Source organism: the organism of the source record quoted next, unplaced genomic scaffold (genome assembly GCF_019419815.1).
Source record: "Pyrus x bretschneideri cultivar Hongxiangsu unplaced genomic scaffold, Pyrus_bretschneideri_v1 Contig64, whole genome shotgun sequence".
Classification (NCBI taxonomy): Eukaryota; Viridiplantae; Streptophyta; class Magnoliopsida; order Rosales; family Rosaceae; genus Pyrus; species Pyrus x bretschneideri.
The window spans coordinates 2,183,864-2,199,930 of NW_025999803.1; the positions used below are offsets into that span (position 1 = coordinate 2,183,864).

A 16,067-nucleotide genomic window follows, 5' to 3' on the forward strand; every position below is an offset into this window, starting at 1 on the left:
ATTTATCTAGTATTTGTATAGATAATGCAGGATATGTAACCATTAACAATAAATTCATTAGTGTTGCTTTATATTGTCATTGGAAGTTAATTTACTATTAGTAGTTTCTACAATCGTTAATGCGTCATCAAATCTCGACAGCAATACAAGCCTTCAAACATGAAGGTTTTTGAGTAACCTGATTAGAAATATTTGACTTGCTCAAGTGCATGTAGTATTTACAAATTAATTTTCGAAGCAAACTAAGTTGTAAATATATGTTCACAATGATACCTACCAAAACTAGATGACCCGCCCCTACCTAGAGTTACTCTGAAGAATGCAGAAAATACCATTGGAATGTCAATGAACGATCACTAAACCTTAAAATTATTTTCGTGTAGTTCAAAATTCACAACAATTTTGATAAAAATAACATATATCAACAATCAAATTGACACACTACATACAAATTTTAAGATAAGAAATAGCTAACATACCTCCACAAGAATTTCAGGTGATGAAGATGCAGAGAGATTTGGGGACGATGGAGAGGAAGAGATGGAGACCAAGATGACTTCTCCAGCCACCAAAATAATATGAAAATAAAAGACTTTAGGGTTTTTAACGTACAAACCTAGAAAAAATTGGTGATGGCAATTTTGATGTTTTTTTCCAAGTGTAATGGCATTTTAGACTTTGCAAATTAAAAAATAGGGATAATTCAGGAATTGAAAAAAATTCATTAAAGGGAGTAAAATGCTTCCCTTGTTTTCTCCACGTAGCACTTTTAGGAGGAAGCACCTCCTAGATGCTTCTTAGAAAAAGCTTCTTAGTGCTTCTACTTCTAACTAAAAGTACTTTTAAAATATTTGCCAAACAACCATTTTTAAAAACTAAAGCGCTTTTACTCATTAGGAAGCGCTTTTGACTCTTTCAAAAACACAACCAAACGAGCTCTAAAGCAATGTAAAAGTCAGCTTATTTTGTTCCAAAACGCCAAACATTCTTCGTCCGTATCATTTTGGGCCACCAGAAGACGGTGCCATGAAAATTCTTCATGCTGCAACGATTGCAATCTGCATCGAACCCTCCAACGTTCGGGTTTGTTTGTATTAATCTTCCCCTTCTTCCCTCTCCCTAGGGACAGCTCCAAAGTGGCTTATCAAGAGGTCAACAACCAGGGGCACCAAGTCCTTGCAAGGGACACTCTTCTTATAAACATCTCCCAAATGTGAGTCACTCCCTATTCTTCCTCCCAAGAAAACATCAGCCCCTTCACAAGGCTTCCCATTCTCATCCCTTGCCATGCACCCCATGAAACCAATATCCGCCACTTGCACCTGTGCACAGGTATTCGGACACCCTGTCCAATGCATCCTCACCGGTCGAGTCACTGCCACATGCCTTTCCACCTCCTCAGTCACCTTCAAGGCCCTTGCTTTTGTCTCGATGATTGCTTGCCCACAGAACTGGTTACCAGTGCAGGCCACCAATCCTCTCATGAGAATTGAAGGTTTGGGGGAATACGTATTTTGCAAAAGAGGCTCTTTAAGTAATGCTTCAATTCTTGAATTCTCTACATTCGGGAGGATTATGTTTTGCTCCACAGTGAGCCGGAGTTCCCCTGTGCCATACTCATCGGCTAAACGAGCTAGCTCATCCATGTCATCTGCTTGGAGCCGGCCTACAGGAATGTGAAGTCCCACATAGCTTAAACCTTCTTGTTTCTGCGGATGGACACCCATATAATCTCTCCTTTCCCATTGCTTCTTAACCAGATCTTCAGAAGCCGCTCTCTCCAGGTCTTCGAAAGGCATTCTCTTCACAACCTCTGATCTAAATCCTTCTATGCCCTGCATTCGTACAATATTCAAAAACTGTCAGGCAAATGCTATAACAAAAATTTTTGAGTTCGGCAATATACATTTAGTGCACAATAGAAATTTTGTATAATGTAGATCTTCGAAATTTTGTGAGGGTTTTCTGTGTAAATTAGAAACGTAAAATAGAAACATTGTACACCAAATTCAGTAACGTGGGAGATTACACTTGTTACCGCATATTAAAACTAGTATTATTATAATCCGGATAACAAGTACTTACTAGTTCATCAATCAACCACATCATTCTTGTTTTTTGTCGGTTCCCTCTGAAGCCAAGGTCTCTATAGGCCTCTAGTATTGCTTTGCAAACTGGGATCACATCATCCGCGGAGACCCAGGCATCCAGAGGGACCGCCTCTGTGCATCGCTTGGGACTGAAGAATCCTCCAACGAGCAAATTGAATCCGAACCTGCCATCCTTTGTTGCAGGCATGTAAGCAAGATCGTTGATGTGGGGATGCTCGAAAAGGTCATGAGTGCCCACCACAGCCACATTCCACTTTCTTGGCCTGCTCAGATGAAAACCAAACTTAGGAAACCAAGTATTTCTACTCATATAAAAATTAAGCCCCTAATTGTATGCAAAGAACGGAACAGTGTTTTCAGCATATGCTGGAGCCAAAACACTTACAAGTTTGTGACATTTGGATTTCCAAGTGAATTCCCAGTGATATATTGAGACAACAAGTTTGTGTAAGGTCTTGTATCGACAATCTCAAGTGGGTCAATGCCTGCAAGAGGATTTCCAACTGGATTTCTCACATTGTCCATGCCACTCTGCAGACTCGTCAATCCAACTTCAGCAAGACCTTTCAAAATTTCCGGCACATCAGGCAGTACTACTCCGCGGATTTGCCAATTTTGCCTTGTTGTGACATCCGCACAGCCATCCTTGCCATATTTTCTTATCACACTGGCAAGATATCTCGTTTGTGCACTTGTTGTGACACCATTTGGTAGCTTCAATCTCATCATAAATCTACCATCTGGTCAAGAAAATTTGATTAAGAACATATGGAAACCATGAGATGCTTGATGGGTGTAATTAAAAGATGTCAAACAATCTGCCAATCTTCTTGTCGGACTTTCAACTTCGCACATTAATTAAATGAATTCATGTTCTAAGGTGCGATCCTTATTAATAATCTAACAACATAACATGGCAATATCGACAAAAAAGACCATTACCCCTACGAATATTTGAACTAATTTGCTGAACTGAGTCATTCAAATCATAAAACAATAAGTAGATGTAAAAAATGAATAAAAAGAACAAATATATCAAACTAACTTACAATGGTGCTTTCTCCTGTGGAAAAGCCCAAGCCACTTGAGCCTGACATCGATATCATCCCTGGTATCCTTAGCCTTGTCAAGTTCCTCAAAAGAGATCTTGGCAACTTCTTCAATCCCACCTTCCATGAAAAGCTTCATAGGCTCCCTCTCAATCTTCATCTTCTCCTGAACATTAATCCCTCCTCTAAACTTCTCCTTCAAAACCCAGTACCCATCTCTCTCCTCCACTCTAGGTTCCAGCCTCGCCGCCTCCACCTCCGCAGAAACCGGCACCACGGGGGTGGTGGCAGCTGCCAGCCTTGTTGCCCTGCAGCAGGGAGCTGCTGGGGACAGGGGAGGGGATAGGAATGGAACAGAGAGGGATAGTGACATGGCTGATAGTACTAGTAGTATGCTGCCGCAGGTAATGATAGCAAAGAGCTGAAGGTTTTGGTGGTGGTGGTGGTGGTGAAGTGGGAATTGACAGAGAGAAGAGGAGGGTGTTCATTTTTGTAGGTGAGGGGTGTAGGATCAGCGGTGGCTGGTGAGGACCTTAGGAGGAGGGAGAGGTTCATTTTTTTGTTGAGAGTGGACTCTTGGGTGGTGCCAAGGGTCATCTGTGTTTTGGGTTTGTGTTCACCAATTTGTTTCTGTTTTGTTTTTTCATACCAAATGCCAATTGGATAATGGGGGGCTGCCAAGCATGTGCCACGTTATGGAGATGTGTTTATCAAACTTATTTTTCCATGCTCTTCTTAAGTTTAAGTCGGTCAAAGCGGACGTTTCATATCATGTTGGAAAAGATCAGCCATTGTGGATGGCGAAGTATGAAATTTGCAAATTGTCTTAAACCTTTCAAAAATGCATAATCTCTGCCAATGTGTACGTAAGTGGGGAGAAATAGCTCGAATTTGACACTTTCAGGAGTAAAGTGAGACAAATTCAATTTTAGGCAATAAAGGGAGACTAAAGACTAAAAAACTAAGGCTTCTAAAAACTAATTACGACATTACTGCAAATGTGAATTGTTCTAGTGGTTAGGGCCTTTATCTTTAACTCAATGTGTCTCAAATACTTAAACATGGTAATTTCCTGCACGACTCTATAACCTAACACGAAAGGACTTGAAAATAACGGGTCTCACATCAACACACTAACTAATCAGATCATTCACCTGATAAGATACGGGTTCTTAACATATTTACTCGCAAGTAATCTCTTAAGAAAAAAATTAGTTTGATAATTTTAAACTACTGAATAAATCTTACTAATTATTAAATAGTTATAGTAACTGCGTAGGTGAGATTAAAAAATTCCTAAGCACATTAAAAAAACCAAGGCCGTTAAAAATACCAAATCATATTAAAAAAATACATTATAATTACTTTACAAGCGTGAAAAATGTGAAAAAAAAATTATATATATATATATATATGCAAACACTCGCATCTCTACGGTTTGGCGATGGGTACATCATCTTTTGGATTTTTAAAACCCTACAAAACCTCGTGAACAATATTTTTAAGGGAGGGCAAAATAAATAAAAATTCATAATAATTAATGTTCTCCACAAAATATGAATTAATATTTATGTAACAATGTGATATGTAAATACTAATTAGTTTTTTCATTTGATTAGTTATTGAATTAAAATATATTTTTTTTAACGAGTAACAAGTCGAGTCATATTACCTGTTAATATTAATAGTTCGGATCGAGTCATATTACCCTTCTTTTAATGAGTATTATACAACACGCCACGTCAAAATATTGGTTATGTCACAAAAACAACATGAATGTCAAATCTATGAATATACTACTAAGAAAATTACGACATTACCAATATTATTATATTTTCTAATTAATTAGGTTTTTTCCCTTTAGATGAAAGAGAACTCGTAATTTAATGGTTGAATTTGTATTTGGCTTATGTCGCTTCAAGCAGCAAGACTCCAAACACAGTTCATACTTGGAAGGCCAAAGCCTGAAAGGTCACCTTTCCATACCTCAGCCTCCTCTCTGAGGCATTTTATCAAAACACTTGCCCCCTTACCAATAAAAAAACCTTAGAGCAACTATTAAACAATTGAGCAAGTTGATGAGTGAAGAAGACGGCAATTTTTAGTTTGATATATAATTAGAGAGATCATATTCACACAACCCAAATTACTTCTTTCGCATTCTTTTAATTTTTTAATATTTTTTACACACCACTAACACTTGATAAGAAAAATATTAAAAAATTAAAAATATGTGGGAGAAGTAATTTAAGGTGTGTGAATATAATCTCCCAAATAGTTAATTTACTATTTGGTTTTATCCAAATTCCCCTTCCTTCCACTCCATCCCACCCCAACCCAGTCCCTCCTTTGCAAAATATCATTGTATTGAGAAAGAATATGCTTGCCACTTGGCAATATGATCTACTTGTACTCCTCTTCACTTATAAGGAGATGTCTTAAATTCGAATATTGTGGATGGTGAGTTCACAACTAATTTATTGCCTCATCCCCTAGTGTAAGTATATCGTTGTATAAAAAAAATATATCACTTATAAATTTTCTTCAGTGTTTTGATTAAGTTGTAGCGCTATCAAAATCATACCTAAATGTGGCTCAATTTTTTAAGACTAGTCTGAAAATGTTTTTAAAATGATTGAAAACGTTTTTTATGACTAATATTAGAACTACTTCCGAACCAACCTTAATATGATCAATATATACTTATTGTTATGTACAATATCACCACTAGAAATCAAAAACGAAAAGGATAGTTCAGTCATGTTTGTGCCATAAATATAAATAAGGCTTAATATGGGACGACCCTCTCTGAAGCAGCCAAGGAACACTCCATACGATCGTTGAGATCTAAAATTTTTACAACTTTGCCACCTTTATGGTATTATTTGGTTGACGTGCAATTCTAACAACCATGATCACCACAACAATGGCCTCGGTGGGTTCCTCTGGCATTATCTTGCCCTATATGGCATGAGTTTTGTTAGGGTTTACTGCTTTCTTTACATTTCAGAGTTTATTTACTTTTCAAGCCATGTGGATTGGCTCATCAGCCTAAATCTTTTTTGTAGGTTATTGTAATCTCGATTTCGTCATGAAATGGTTATAGTCAACTTCTTGTTTCTATTTCCATTTCTACTTTCATTTTCAATTATAACTTACGCAAGCACTTATTTCACACTGGATTTCAAGTCCTCATTTGGTCAAGGCATAAAAAGAACTTAATTGAATCAGCGTCTCATTCAGTGCACAATCTTTTGGGAAGTCAGATCTAAGCCCAAACACAACACAACTCTACTCTCACCACTGTCTGTTGGTATCCTCTAATGGTATGCCTATTTCCTCTCTCTCAAATCATCTGGTAGCACTAAAACCGAAAGCAACACTCGGGACAAATACGTGTTGAACTCAGTCAAGCTAGCTCTGTCCGAGTTTTGGCACCAACAACTCTAAAAAATTTTACTATATACGGTTTAAGTTGAAAGTTTTTAATTTTGAGTCTTAGGAACACCGTGTGAGTGTTTTCTACTAAAATGGTAAACAAATAAAACACAATTGCGATTAAGCATCGTCATACTTGGTGGCCAATTTCTTTTTATGATATTAACAGTCTTTACGTCACATAGATTAATAAGAACAAATTATAATTTTTAATCGAATTAAGATCATAGATGATATTAGAGTAACATTTGTGTGAAGGGGCATTTATGAATGAGAATGATATGATTTTATAAGTTTTATTCGAACATCAACTTGATATTAGAGTAACATTTGTGTGAGGGGCATTCATAAATGAGAATGATGTGAGTGTTTAGATATATATGTTCAGAACGAAGATGAGCAGTTGTGAGTTATTTCGGGGTCTAAATGTGTGAGGTATTATTTTATTATAGCTACTAATGCTTCAAAAATTGTTTGCTTATTAAGATATTGGGGGAAACTATTACCATATAATTAATTATTTTAAAATACAAACAGAAACTCTACAGTGTTTGATTCATTTGTAACACTACCTAACTCATGGTTAGATGTGGTTCAGTTTTTTAATATGATCACAATAAATATACTTAAATTTGCTTCTTAGAAGAAGGAAAACAAAGAGTCACTCTTGTTTGGGCTGAGAATTATTTAGACCTAGTTTAATTAGGCCCAGGCACTTTGGAAAACACTAAACCCTTGTTGGGTATTTATTTTTTACTAAAGTGCAGTTCTACGACCTAAATACCTTCAAAATGTTATGACGTGGGAGCTAGTGGACAACAAGTTTACGGTGGTTTGCTACATTTCTTGGTGTAGTCGATTTCATTAGTAGTCATGTAACGTTATTCCCTCCAAAGCTAGTTCATATATTGTAACGAGCCAAAGAGTGCCTGTCTGGCAACAAAATTTGCCCGACAAGGTTGAAACTATGCTCGATCCTTCACATTTGCATTCAGTTGTATCACTTACTGCTTTCTCAATGCTTTACAGTGTCATTTGAATTTATTTCTAACGTTTGCTAGGAGTTTTTCATTTCAAGTTATTACTTATTTCCTTGCAGTTTACTTTGCTTTTTCTTACCGTTCAATTAACCTTAATAAACTGTTGTTTTTAATAAACTTACACCTTCTCAAGAACTGGCATACAATGCAAATTAAAAGTCCTTGACCACAAAGCAGAGAAAAGAACTTGTTATGGATTTAACTCATCCATAAACAATTCTTTAAACAAAGAAGTTTAAGTAACTTGTGGCACAAGTATTCAATCTGATCATGACTAAATAACTTTGATATGTTGGTCTAAGCCAACAATGGCACGCTCAGCATCCCATATGTTGGTCTAAGCCAACAATGGTAGGCTCATGTCGATGGTCACGCCGTCGCAGCGGACGAGCAGTGCTGGCCGCCTTAAATCGTAATTCCCACCGAGTGGCGGGTAGAATCCTTTGCAGAGGACTTAAATATGCAACAGGGTATTGTAAGTGGCAGAGTGGCCTTGCTGCCACGATCCACTGAGATTTAGCCCTGCGTCGCTTGGATTCGTCCCTCCCCCTTTCCTCCCCCCCTCTTCTCAATTTACTCATGTTTCGAGAGGCGAGGCTATTAGTTGACAATTAGGCAAAAATTCCTAACACTTTGGCATGTCAGGACTTTTAACTCTGCCACGTTTTTATTCAAAGTCATGTCGGGACTTTAACTTTGCTGTGTATTTTGACGTATAGCCTTGCTTTATGTCAACAACAAGCGAGGCTAGTACAACCCATGTGATTTCTGTTGGTCTAAACCAACAGTGGCACGCCCAACATCCGTTAGCTTTGATACAGAGCCTGAGAGCCTACCAAAGGCTCCGCAAAGGCATCTTTCAAAACCTATCCCGAAGCCAAACAGCTCTTGTTTACCACTGTTTAATAAAGAAATCTTACAGTTAAGAGTTCGACAAGGAAGCAAGCTAGTAGGTATTTGAGCTGGAGGAAGAGGTAAGCTAGTAGGGAGAGGTACAATTTAGCTAGCTAATCCTCTGTCAATTCTCTCTCAATAGCAGCTAAAGTTCAGATTCAATGAGACACAATATAACCCCAAATAGACCTTGAACCCAATAGTTATTCTAAGGCAAAAAATATACGTACAATAGTGTTTGACCTTTCGTCTTCAATTTGTCATAAATTCCAAATAATTGAACCGAAAATCCTCAAATATTGAGCCACAAAACTATATCACAACTTCACAGTTAATGCAAATTCACATCTACTATCCCTTCCTAGCTTTGTCAATCATGACATCAAGGTATTTGTTGATCAATTTTCCAACCCAATTTCTTAACCAAAGCACAATTAATGAAATCAACAGAGATACCTTTGGCTGTATAATTTAAGTTTTACTTTGTTCTCCTACCCACGAGATTCAAATTTGTAATCCAACATATTTACTCATCAATTAAAAAAAACACACACATAATAACCTAAGCATTCAAAATTCGACTTCCAAAAAATAAATCATATACCAGTTTTTCACGTAAAAAGAAAAAACGTCATAATTTCGCAATCCTTTAAATAAAAAATAAAAATAATCTATGACCATTTTCTAAATTCCAAGATGAAATTCCGATTTCAGTATTCGCATCCCAACACTATGTTCCTTTTAAGACTGTTGATGGACTGAAGGCAGAAAGGAACACTTTTGCTTCGATATACTCTGCTGGAGGGAATACAGAATCTCACAACTAAATTAGCTGCAACAATGGGCTTACCATATGTTTCCTTCTTCCCAAATGATATTGCAGATCACTCCCGCAACAATCAGTTTGTAGAAAAAGGGCATAACAATTATCCGAACGAGACCACCTCGGTATCCCTAGACATATATATCAGTGGTGAGCTGCTAAAATCAGCATATCCATGATTACAGTTGACGGAATGCATATTTCAGTCTAAACAAATATGACTTCAAACTTTGCACAGGGGTTGCTTTCAACATGTCTTCTAAAATCAGCATCCCCATTAAATCTGAAGGTATATAAAGCTTGCCTCTGTGTCATGCCAATAGGATATATTCTATATATTTTGAATTCGTCTCCTCCTCTTAGGCTTTCAGGTCTTTCCGGTTTCCAAATGGGCACATGTTTCTGAGACATAAATTTTGTGAGAACCAGAGACTCAAACGCTCCAAGAGTCAGATTGCCAGACCTGCTCCAGAAAAACAGAAATGAGATTTGTCCTCCAAATTTAGGAACAGAAAAAGAGATTTGGGGACATCTGAAGGCCGCATGAAGACAAAAATACTCAATTAATTTCTAAAAATGCAATGATACAAATTTTTCATTTTCTTTCCCTCAATTTCTGGAAATATGAAATAAACTTAGACGGAAATCTTTAAGCATGATGAAAAGTGGGGAGGTTCTAAACGATGGCACAGACAAATCCCATTCCCGGCAGTCTTGGATGCTAGTGTGGTAATTGATGTTAGGGAAATGAACTTACCTTAAGAAAATAGATTCCATCTTGAACCTCCCTCTCTCTCTTACATATAAGTGATAGACGACTCCTGAGCCTCTGTTGCACTTGCAAGGTCGTTTTTTGAACCCTTGGTTCATTTCTTCTTTCTCGCGAATCATTGTTGCCAGGTGAATGCAAAGACGGCATGATGAATGTACTGCTGCCATGTCCATGAGAGCCTTGAAAGAATCAGATGGACCCTCATACTTCCACCTAATCATTAAACATCTCATTCAATCTTAATACTGAAACAAAGAAAAAAATATTCGATGTATAACGGAAAAGAAGAGAAGGAGAAGAAACAAACAACTAATTATTCACCTCAATGACTGATTATATGCTTCAGGATTATCTGCAAGGTATTTCATTCTCTTGGCAACCGATTCAACATCCGTTAGCTCCTTAATATGTAAAATTGAACCAGGCGCAGGAGTATATTCTTCAATATTTGGAGCACCAACAACCACAGGTATAGATCCTGAAATAATAAATATCAACATCCATTCCCAGCATCTTTCTCGAACTTGAATACATATATTGAACTTTTCTTTTGCAACAATTTTTTTCTCATATGCATGATAATAATCCTTATGTTAAATGTGAAAATGTAATCCATTAGATCTTGTAGATGTTAGAGGAAAAATGCTGTGAATTCAAATATGAATGAAAGCGTGTAATAGTCTTCCATCCTTATTAACATCTTTTAAATTTGTTTCTGAAGTATTACCAACATTTTTCTTCCGCAGTATTTACACAACATTTATCTGTTTTTCCATTTTGGTAAGGCTTTCCTGGTTGCTCCCAAATTCTGATTTTTTCCTCCACACGTTTTCCATATTATACATCACAACTACATAATCAACACACCAGGGAGGAAGGAAGGGGGAGAGAGAGAGAGAGAGAGAGTAGTTTCATACCAGCAACAAGAGATTGGAAGTATTTTTCGGTAACATAATCCTCCTCGTTGGAATTCTCAAAGGCCAAACTGAATTTATAGCGCTTCAGAGTTTCAACTTTATCAACTGCTAGATTAATTAAAAAAAAAAAAAAAAAAGCAAATTATTTAACAGTAACAGGTTATGTATATCTTATCAAACTATAGATATCAAGCCATAATATATCTGTTCATTCCCCAAGAGATACGTTGCACATGTTATATGCACACATACATGAAGATATATTCTTAACCCTTCAAGCAAGTATATTCCCTGTGCACCGTGTTGTTGCCATATACAGAACAAGAAAAAAAAAAATACTAAATCCAATAGATTTCTCTCCTAGAGGCAACCACATTCATATATTGTAATGAACGAACTTTAAACTCTTTTTATACCCAAAAAATTTTAACTTTTTTGACGTGAATATCCAAATGACATGTTCGCAAAAGGTAGCGATGTTTATCTCCATTTCTCTTTTAGTGGATTTGATTCAAGATGCCAACTATTTAGCCAATATATGGAACATCTAGTCCAATGTGATTGCAAACCTAGAATTCAATTTCCTACAAGACAGCATGGAGCCAACGCAGAACATGTTCAACACAAACAAAATAAATGCCATGATAATTGAATCCCAGATTGTTGCAAACCTCATACGACACGCCAAGAAAGCACAACATACTTACGAAAGCAAGAGAGTTACAACTCCAATTTGCAATGATTTGACACGAGAAACTAACATGGTCTAATTATTATTACTTTACAAATCGTATCTGAAATGTCACACCTTTTCCATCACGGTTTCTGTGGCAACCGCCATAAGAGTCTATCTTGATGTTAGCACTTTCAAGTGCTTCAAGAGCTTGCAAGCGGAAGTTGAGGGCACCACAGTTGGAAATAAATGCAGCTGCTAGGGCTGTCTCAGTTTTTGGCTGGACAGGTGCCATGATGTCGTACTCAGCCCAAGAAAAATATCCAACAGGAACATCCGATGAGAGACTAGTTGTCATAACAATATTATATTTCCTACCAGTACAAAGGTAAAGGTTTAAAAATATTAGATATACAAACAAGTTTTAGTAGAAATGAAGTTCTCATTCTGAGGGTTTCCCCCAAAGGAAAAGAAGAACACTGTCCAGAATGCAATCGAGAAATGATTACATTAAGTAATTCCAATTGACAACATGAATAATTGGTATATCCCACCAGCACACTTAGGCTTATATCCCACAGCATCATCAAATGGTAATGTTTCAGGTTGATAGACGTTTAGACATTTGACATATGAGATATTCTAAACCAATGGTTAATGTTTAATGGGATAAAATAATTTGTTTTCATCTCTTCAAATTTGTGGTTACTTTTTTTCCCAGAAAATAAGCCTTCAAATATCTTAAAAGCATTTAAATAAAAATTGCTCAATACTTGTACGAGATTGCAATTCCTATGATAAAGGGATAACATTTCTTCAAACAACATAAAATGAAAAAGAGAAAATCTTCAAAAACTGCAATAAGGCCATATTTGTTTGTGCTTACCCACCGTCGTGCATGAGCAAGATTATTCTCTGAATAGTATTGAGCTGATTCCATGGACCGAAGAATACTGGCGGTCCCAGATTGGTGAGCTAAACCAACAGCAGCATCAGGTTTTTTTGCAGGATTGTATCCAAACTGGCACCCAACAGAACAAGATTTCCATTCCTATGTAGTTGACAATACAAAAGTAATTAAGAACAAACACAAGACGTGACAAAAGTGTATTGTGTCAGCTATGTCCCAAAACTCCATGTTGAAGTCCCCCAGAACGAAGGCTCAATTCAGTATACCTAAATTTCAAATATGAGCAAGAGAGAAAGAGAGTATCGTAAAAGCATCAACCGCTAGACTACCTTCTACCAAGACTAACATAACGCAGCAAAAATTGAACAATAAAAGAACATATGCAGCCAAAAGCGTCAACCGCTTATCCATCTTCAAATGTCAAGGATCAATTGCTCTAGTAGAGTACAAGAACTAGGCATGACTAACACAATGCAGTCGAAAACTGAATATCAAACTTCACATCCTGCTTTCAAGGACAAGGATCAACAGCTTAAGCAGTGTAAACATCTTACAAAAATTCAAACTTGCACTATCTGTCTCACTCATGTCATGAAACTATTGAGATGTAAATCTCAATCCAATTTAAACAAAAATCCAATAAAACGAAAACCACATTGAATTAAAAAAGAAAAAACCACTTTATAATAAATTTCAAAGAAATAAGAAGACAAATAAAATTAAGTAAAAGCTGCAAATTACCTTCTCATCACCAGAAACCAAAATAGGTTCTTTGTCAAAATCCCTGGAATACTCGAGAGCATCCTCTATTTCCAACCACTCCTCGCAACTCAGCAACACCAAGTCCCCACTCTCCGCCGCCGGCACCGCCACTTCATGAGTCGACGGCGTCCGGACGAACAAGTCCGCCCACGAATCGACTAAACCTGTGTTATTTCCGATGTCGAGCTTACCCAGAAACGCGATCTCTGCTATCACCACAAGGGCAACAAAAAATGGCATCAGATTGGACCATTTTCTCTTGGGCGCTGCCGCCGAAGCCACCCCAAGAGAGACCGGTAAGCCGCCTTCGGAGGTCTCCGCTGGTCTCGAGCCTCTCTGAGTGGATATCAAGCCCATCAAACGAACCAAATTGGTGGCTCTATTGGTTTTCCGGGAAATTTCCGACGCTCCCGCGAAGATGACCGAAAAGTCGAGACTTGTAATGGGTTTTTCAGCGGAGGAACATGACGGGGTTAGGTGCGGGCTTCGATGGCAAAGAGGAAATGGGTTTAATCATGGTGATGTACTCGTGGAGTGGTTGATTTTTCTTGAGTTGCAAGTCAAACAACCACAAAGGTTCAAGAGTCTGATGACATCTCCGTCAGGAGTGTTCAATTTGTTTTTGTTTTTGTTTTGTCTTTTTGTTTTTTTTTTTTTTTTTGGAAAAATTGTTTTTGTTGTTTGGAGAAGCAAACGTAAAGCATCGTTTTGTTGTGCGTTCGACGAAGATGGAATCATGGAGACACGGTAACGCTACGGATGGCCAAACCCGCCCGAATTGTTCAAACCACCCAAACCACACCGTAATTAATATGATTTGGTTCGCCTATTTAGAATCGACTAGATCAAACCAAATTATTTGTATTTTGGTGTGAATCCATAACGCACTAGGTTGAATTAAAGATAATTACTAAAAGTAACTTCTTACTTTATTAAAATTGAAAGATAATCATCATAATAATTCATCACTTTATTAATATTTGTTGCGTCCTATTTATGTGAGGGTTGCTTAGATTGTGTGATACTCTTTGTACTACACTAAAGAAGAGGATTAACTACAATTCTATAAGAAAAGAATCACCAGAATAATGGATAATCTATAATCCAAATCTAACTAAGATTACACAATTACATGTTAAATAACTAATGAATGGCAAGTGCTTTTCCTTGTGTGGATCCTATTTCAATGGAACTTGATGAGTCGATCCGCCTACAACAATACCCTTGAGTGTGTAAATACTCAAGTTGATGTAACATATTGTTCGGAAAAGTTGAGGAAAACGACTTGTTGGCATTGATTTTGGAACATGCTAGTCTCAAATAGGGAACTTGCATATGGAAATAAGTCTCACAAAATTTGGTTTGGCAATGCTTCTTTAGAGAGCACTTCTGCTGAAAAGAGCTTTCAATAACAATATTTCTATTATAAGCACCTTGAAATTATCAAGAAAAATGTCAATGCTTCTTGAAAAAACACATGAAGTACTTTCCAAAAGAAGCACATAACAAATGATTTCAAAAAAGCACTTCAAGTTCTTTTTTGAAAAATTAAACACTTTTAACTTTTTCAATTAAACATGATCAGAAGCGTTTTCGTGATCTAGAACGCACTTTATAATTAGATGAGTTTTGTAATCTAAAAGCACTTTTATTTATTTTAAATACACTTTCAAATATTGACTTTGTCATAACCTCCCACGAAAGAGGCAAGGGCATGTTTAGTGAACTGGTTCGGATTGGATTGGATTGAACTCTGGGTATTTAATTGCATTTGTTTGAATTGACTTGAAAATTCGTCTAAGATTGTATTTGAAATCCAATAAAAAAACATAGATTGAAAACCCCCTATTTTTGGATATAAATTTGAAATTCATATCCGATTCATGATACACTTAACTCCACCAAACAATGGACAAGATTAATATCCAATGTAATTTGACTTATCATATCCAATCTGGTGGACCAAACGCAGCCTAAAGGTACCTAGTCCAGGATTAGGCTACATTAGGTTGCTATATGATAAATGAGTAGTTGAAATTTGGTAATCTGGTAATTTAAAAGTATGGCCTAGCAACTCTGTACTACGGTCTGATGATATTCCTCTTCACTTATAAGTGAGAGGTCTTATGTTTAAATCTCGTAAATAGCGAATTCAATACTAAATTAAGTTGTCTATTGTGTAACTTAGCTCCCCCCCCTCTTTTTAGTGTAAAATATAGGGAATTATTATTAGCACTCCAAAAATCTCATTCTACACTCCAAACTTTCTATGTTATGAAAGAAAATATATTTGTGAGGAGTATAGAATGAGATTTTTGAAATATCAATAACACTTCCCAAAATATATCATTGTACTAAAAACAAAAAAAGACAATTATTATTGGCACTAAAAAAATCTCATTTGTCACTCCAAACATTCTATAAATAGAAACAAAAATACACTTGTGAAGAGTGTAGAATGAAATTTTTAGAGTGCTAATAACAATTCTAGAAAAATAAATGAGTATGACCTCGTTTGGTGGCACATACATAATGGATTATTATATAGGTTAAGATCTACATGAAACGATGGATACATCCAATCCTGTCCGACCCACCAAACGGGGCCCATGCATGTCAATCTGGTAATTAAGTGCCCCTACAGAATATTAATCAACCTTCCATCAGAAGAGAAGGAA

The 16,067-nt window shown here is 36.7% G+C and overlaps 2 protein-coding genes across 3 annotated transcripts; both read right to left on the minus strand.

The window, feature by feature from the left end:
* Window positions 1–1,094: 1,094 nt before the first annotated feature.
* On the minus strand, window positions 1,095–3,533 carry LOC103937987 (ferredoxin--nitrite reductase, chloroplastic). The gene is given in 4 exon segments (NM_001319809.1): window positions 1,095–1,835; window positions 2,086–2,374; window positions 2,497–2,851; window positions 3,161–3,533. Coding segments are annotated over 4 exon segments (1,758 nt in total).
* Window positions 3,534–9,112: 5,579 nt separating this feature from the next.
* On the minus strand, window positions 9,113–14,061 carry LOC103937988 (glycoprotein 3-alpha-L-fucosyltransferase A). Of its 2 annotated transcripts, none has more exons than XM_009347972.3 (7): window positions 13,369–14,061; window positions 12,608–12,768; window positions 11,853–12,091; window positions 11,045–11,152; window positions 10,449–10,605; window positions 10,113–10,340; window positions 9,113–9,818 (listed from the first exon to the last, which is right to left on the minus strand). In XM_009347972.3, exons 1-7 carry the CDS (start codon window positions 13,744–13,746, stop codon window positions 9,563–9,565), a joined length of 1,527 nt encoding a protein of 508 aa, XP_009346247.2. In that variant the 5' UTR covers window positions 13,747–14,061; the 3' UTR covers window positions 9,113–9,562. The 2 variants fall into 2 exon arrangements, with proteins under 2 accessions (XP_009346247.2, XP_009346248.2); XM_009347973.3 differs by having other exon boundaries at window positions 11,045–11,149; window positions 13,369–14,059.
* Window positions 14,062–16,067: the final 2,006 nt, after the last annotated feature.

Coding starts and splice junctions, on each gene's coding strand:
- LOC103937988 (XM_009347972.3), bottom strand. CDS start 13,746: ATGGGCTTGATATCCACTCAGAGAGGCTCGAGACCAGCGGAGACCTCC. Junction 11,153..11,852: donor CAGAAACCGTGATGGAAAAG/GTGTGACATTTC, acceptor TAATTAATCTAG/CAGTTGATAAAGTTGAAACT. Junction 10,341..10,448: donor GCATATAATCAGTCATTGAG/GTGAATAATTAG, acceptor TTTAATGATTAG/GTGGAAGTATGAGGGTCCAT.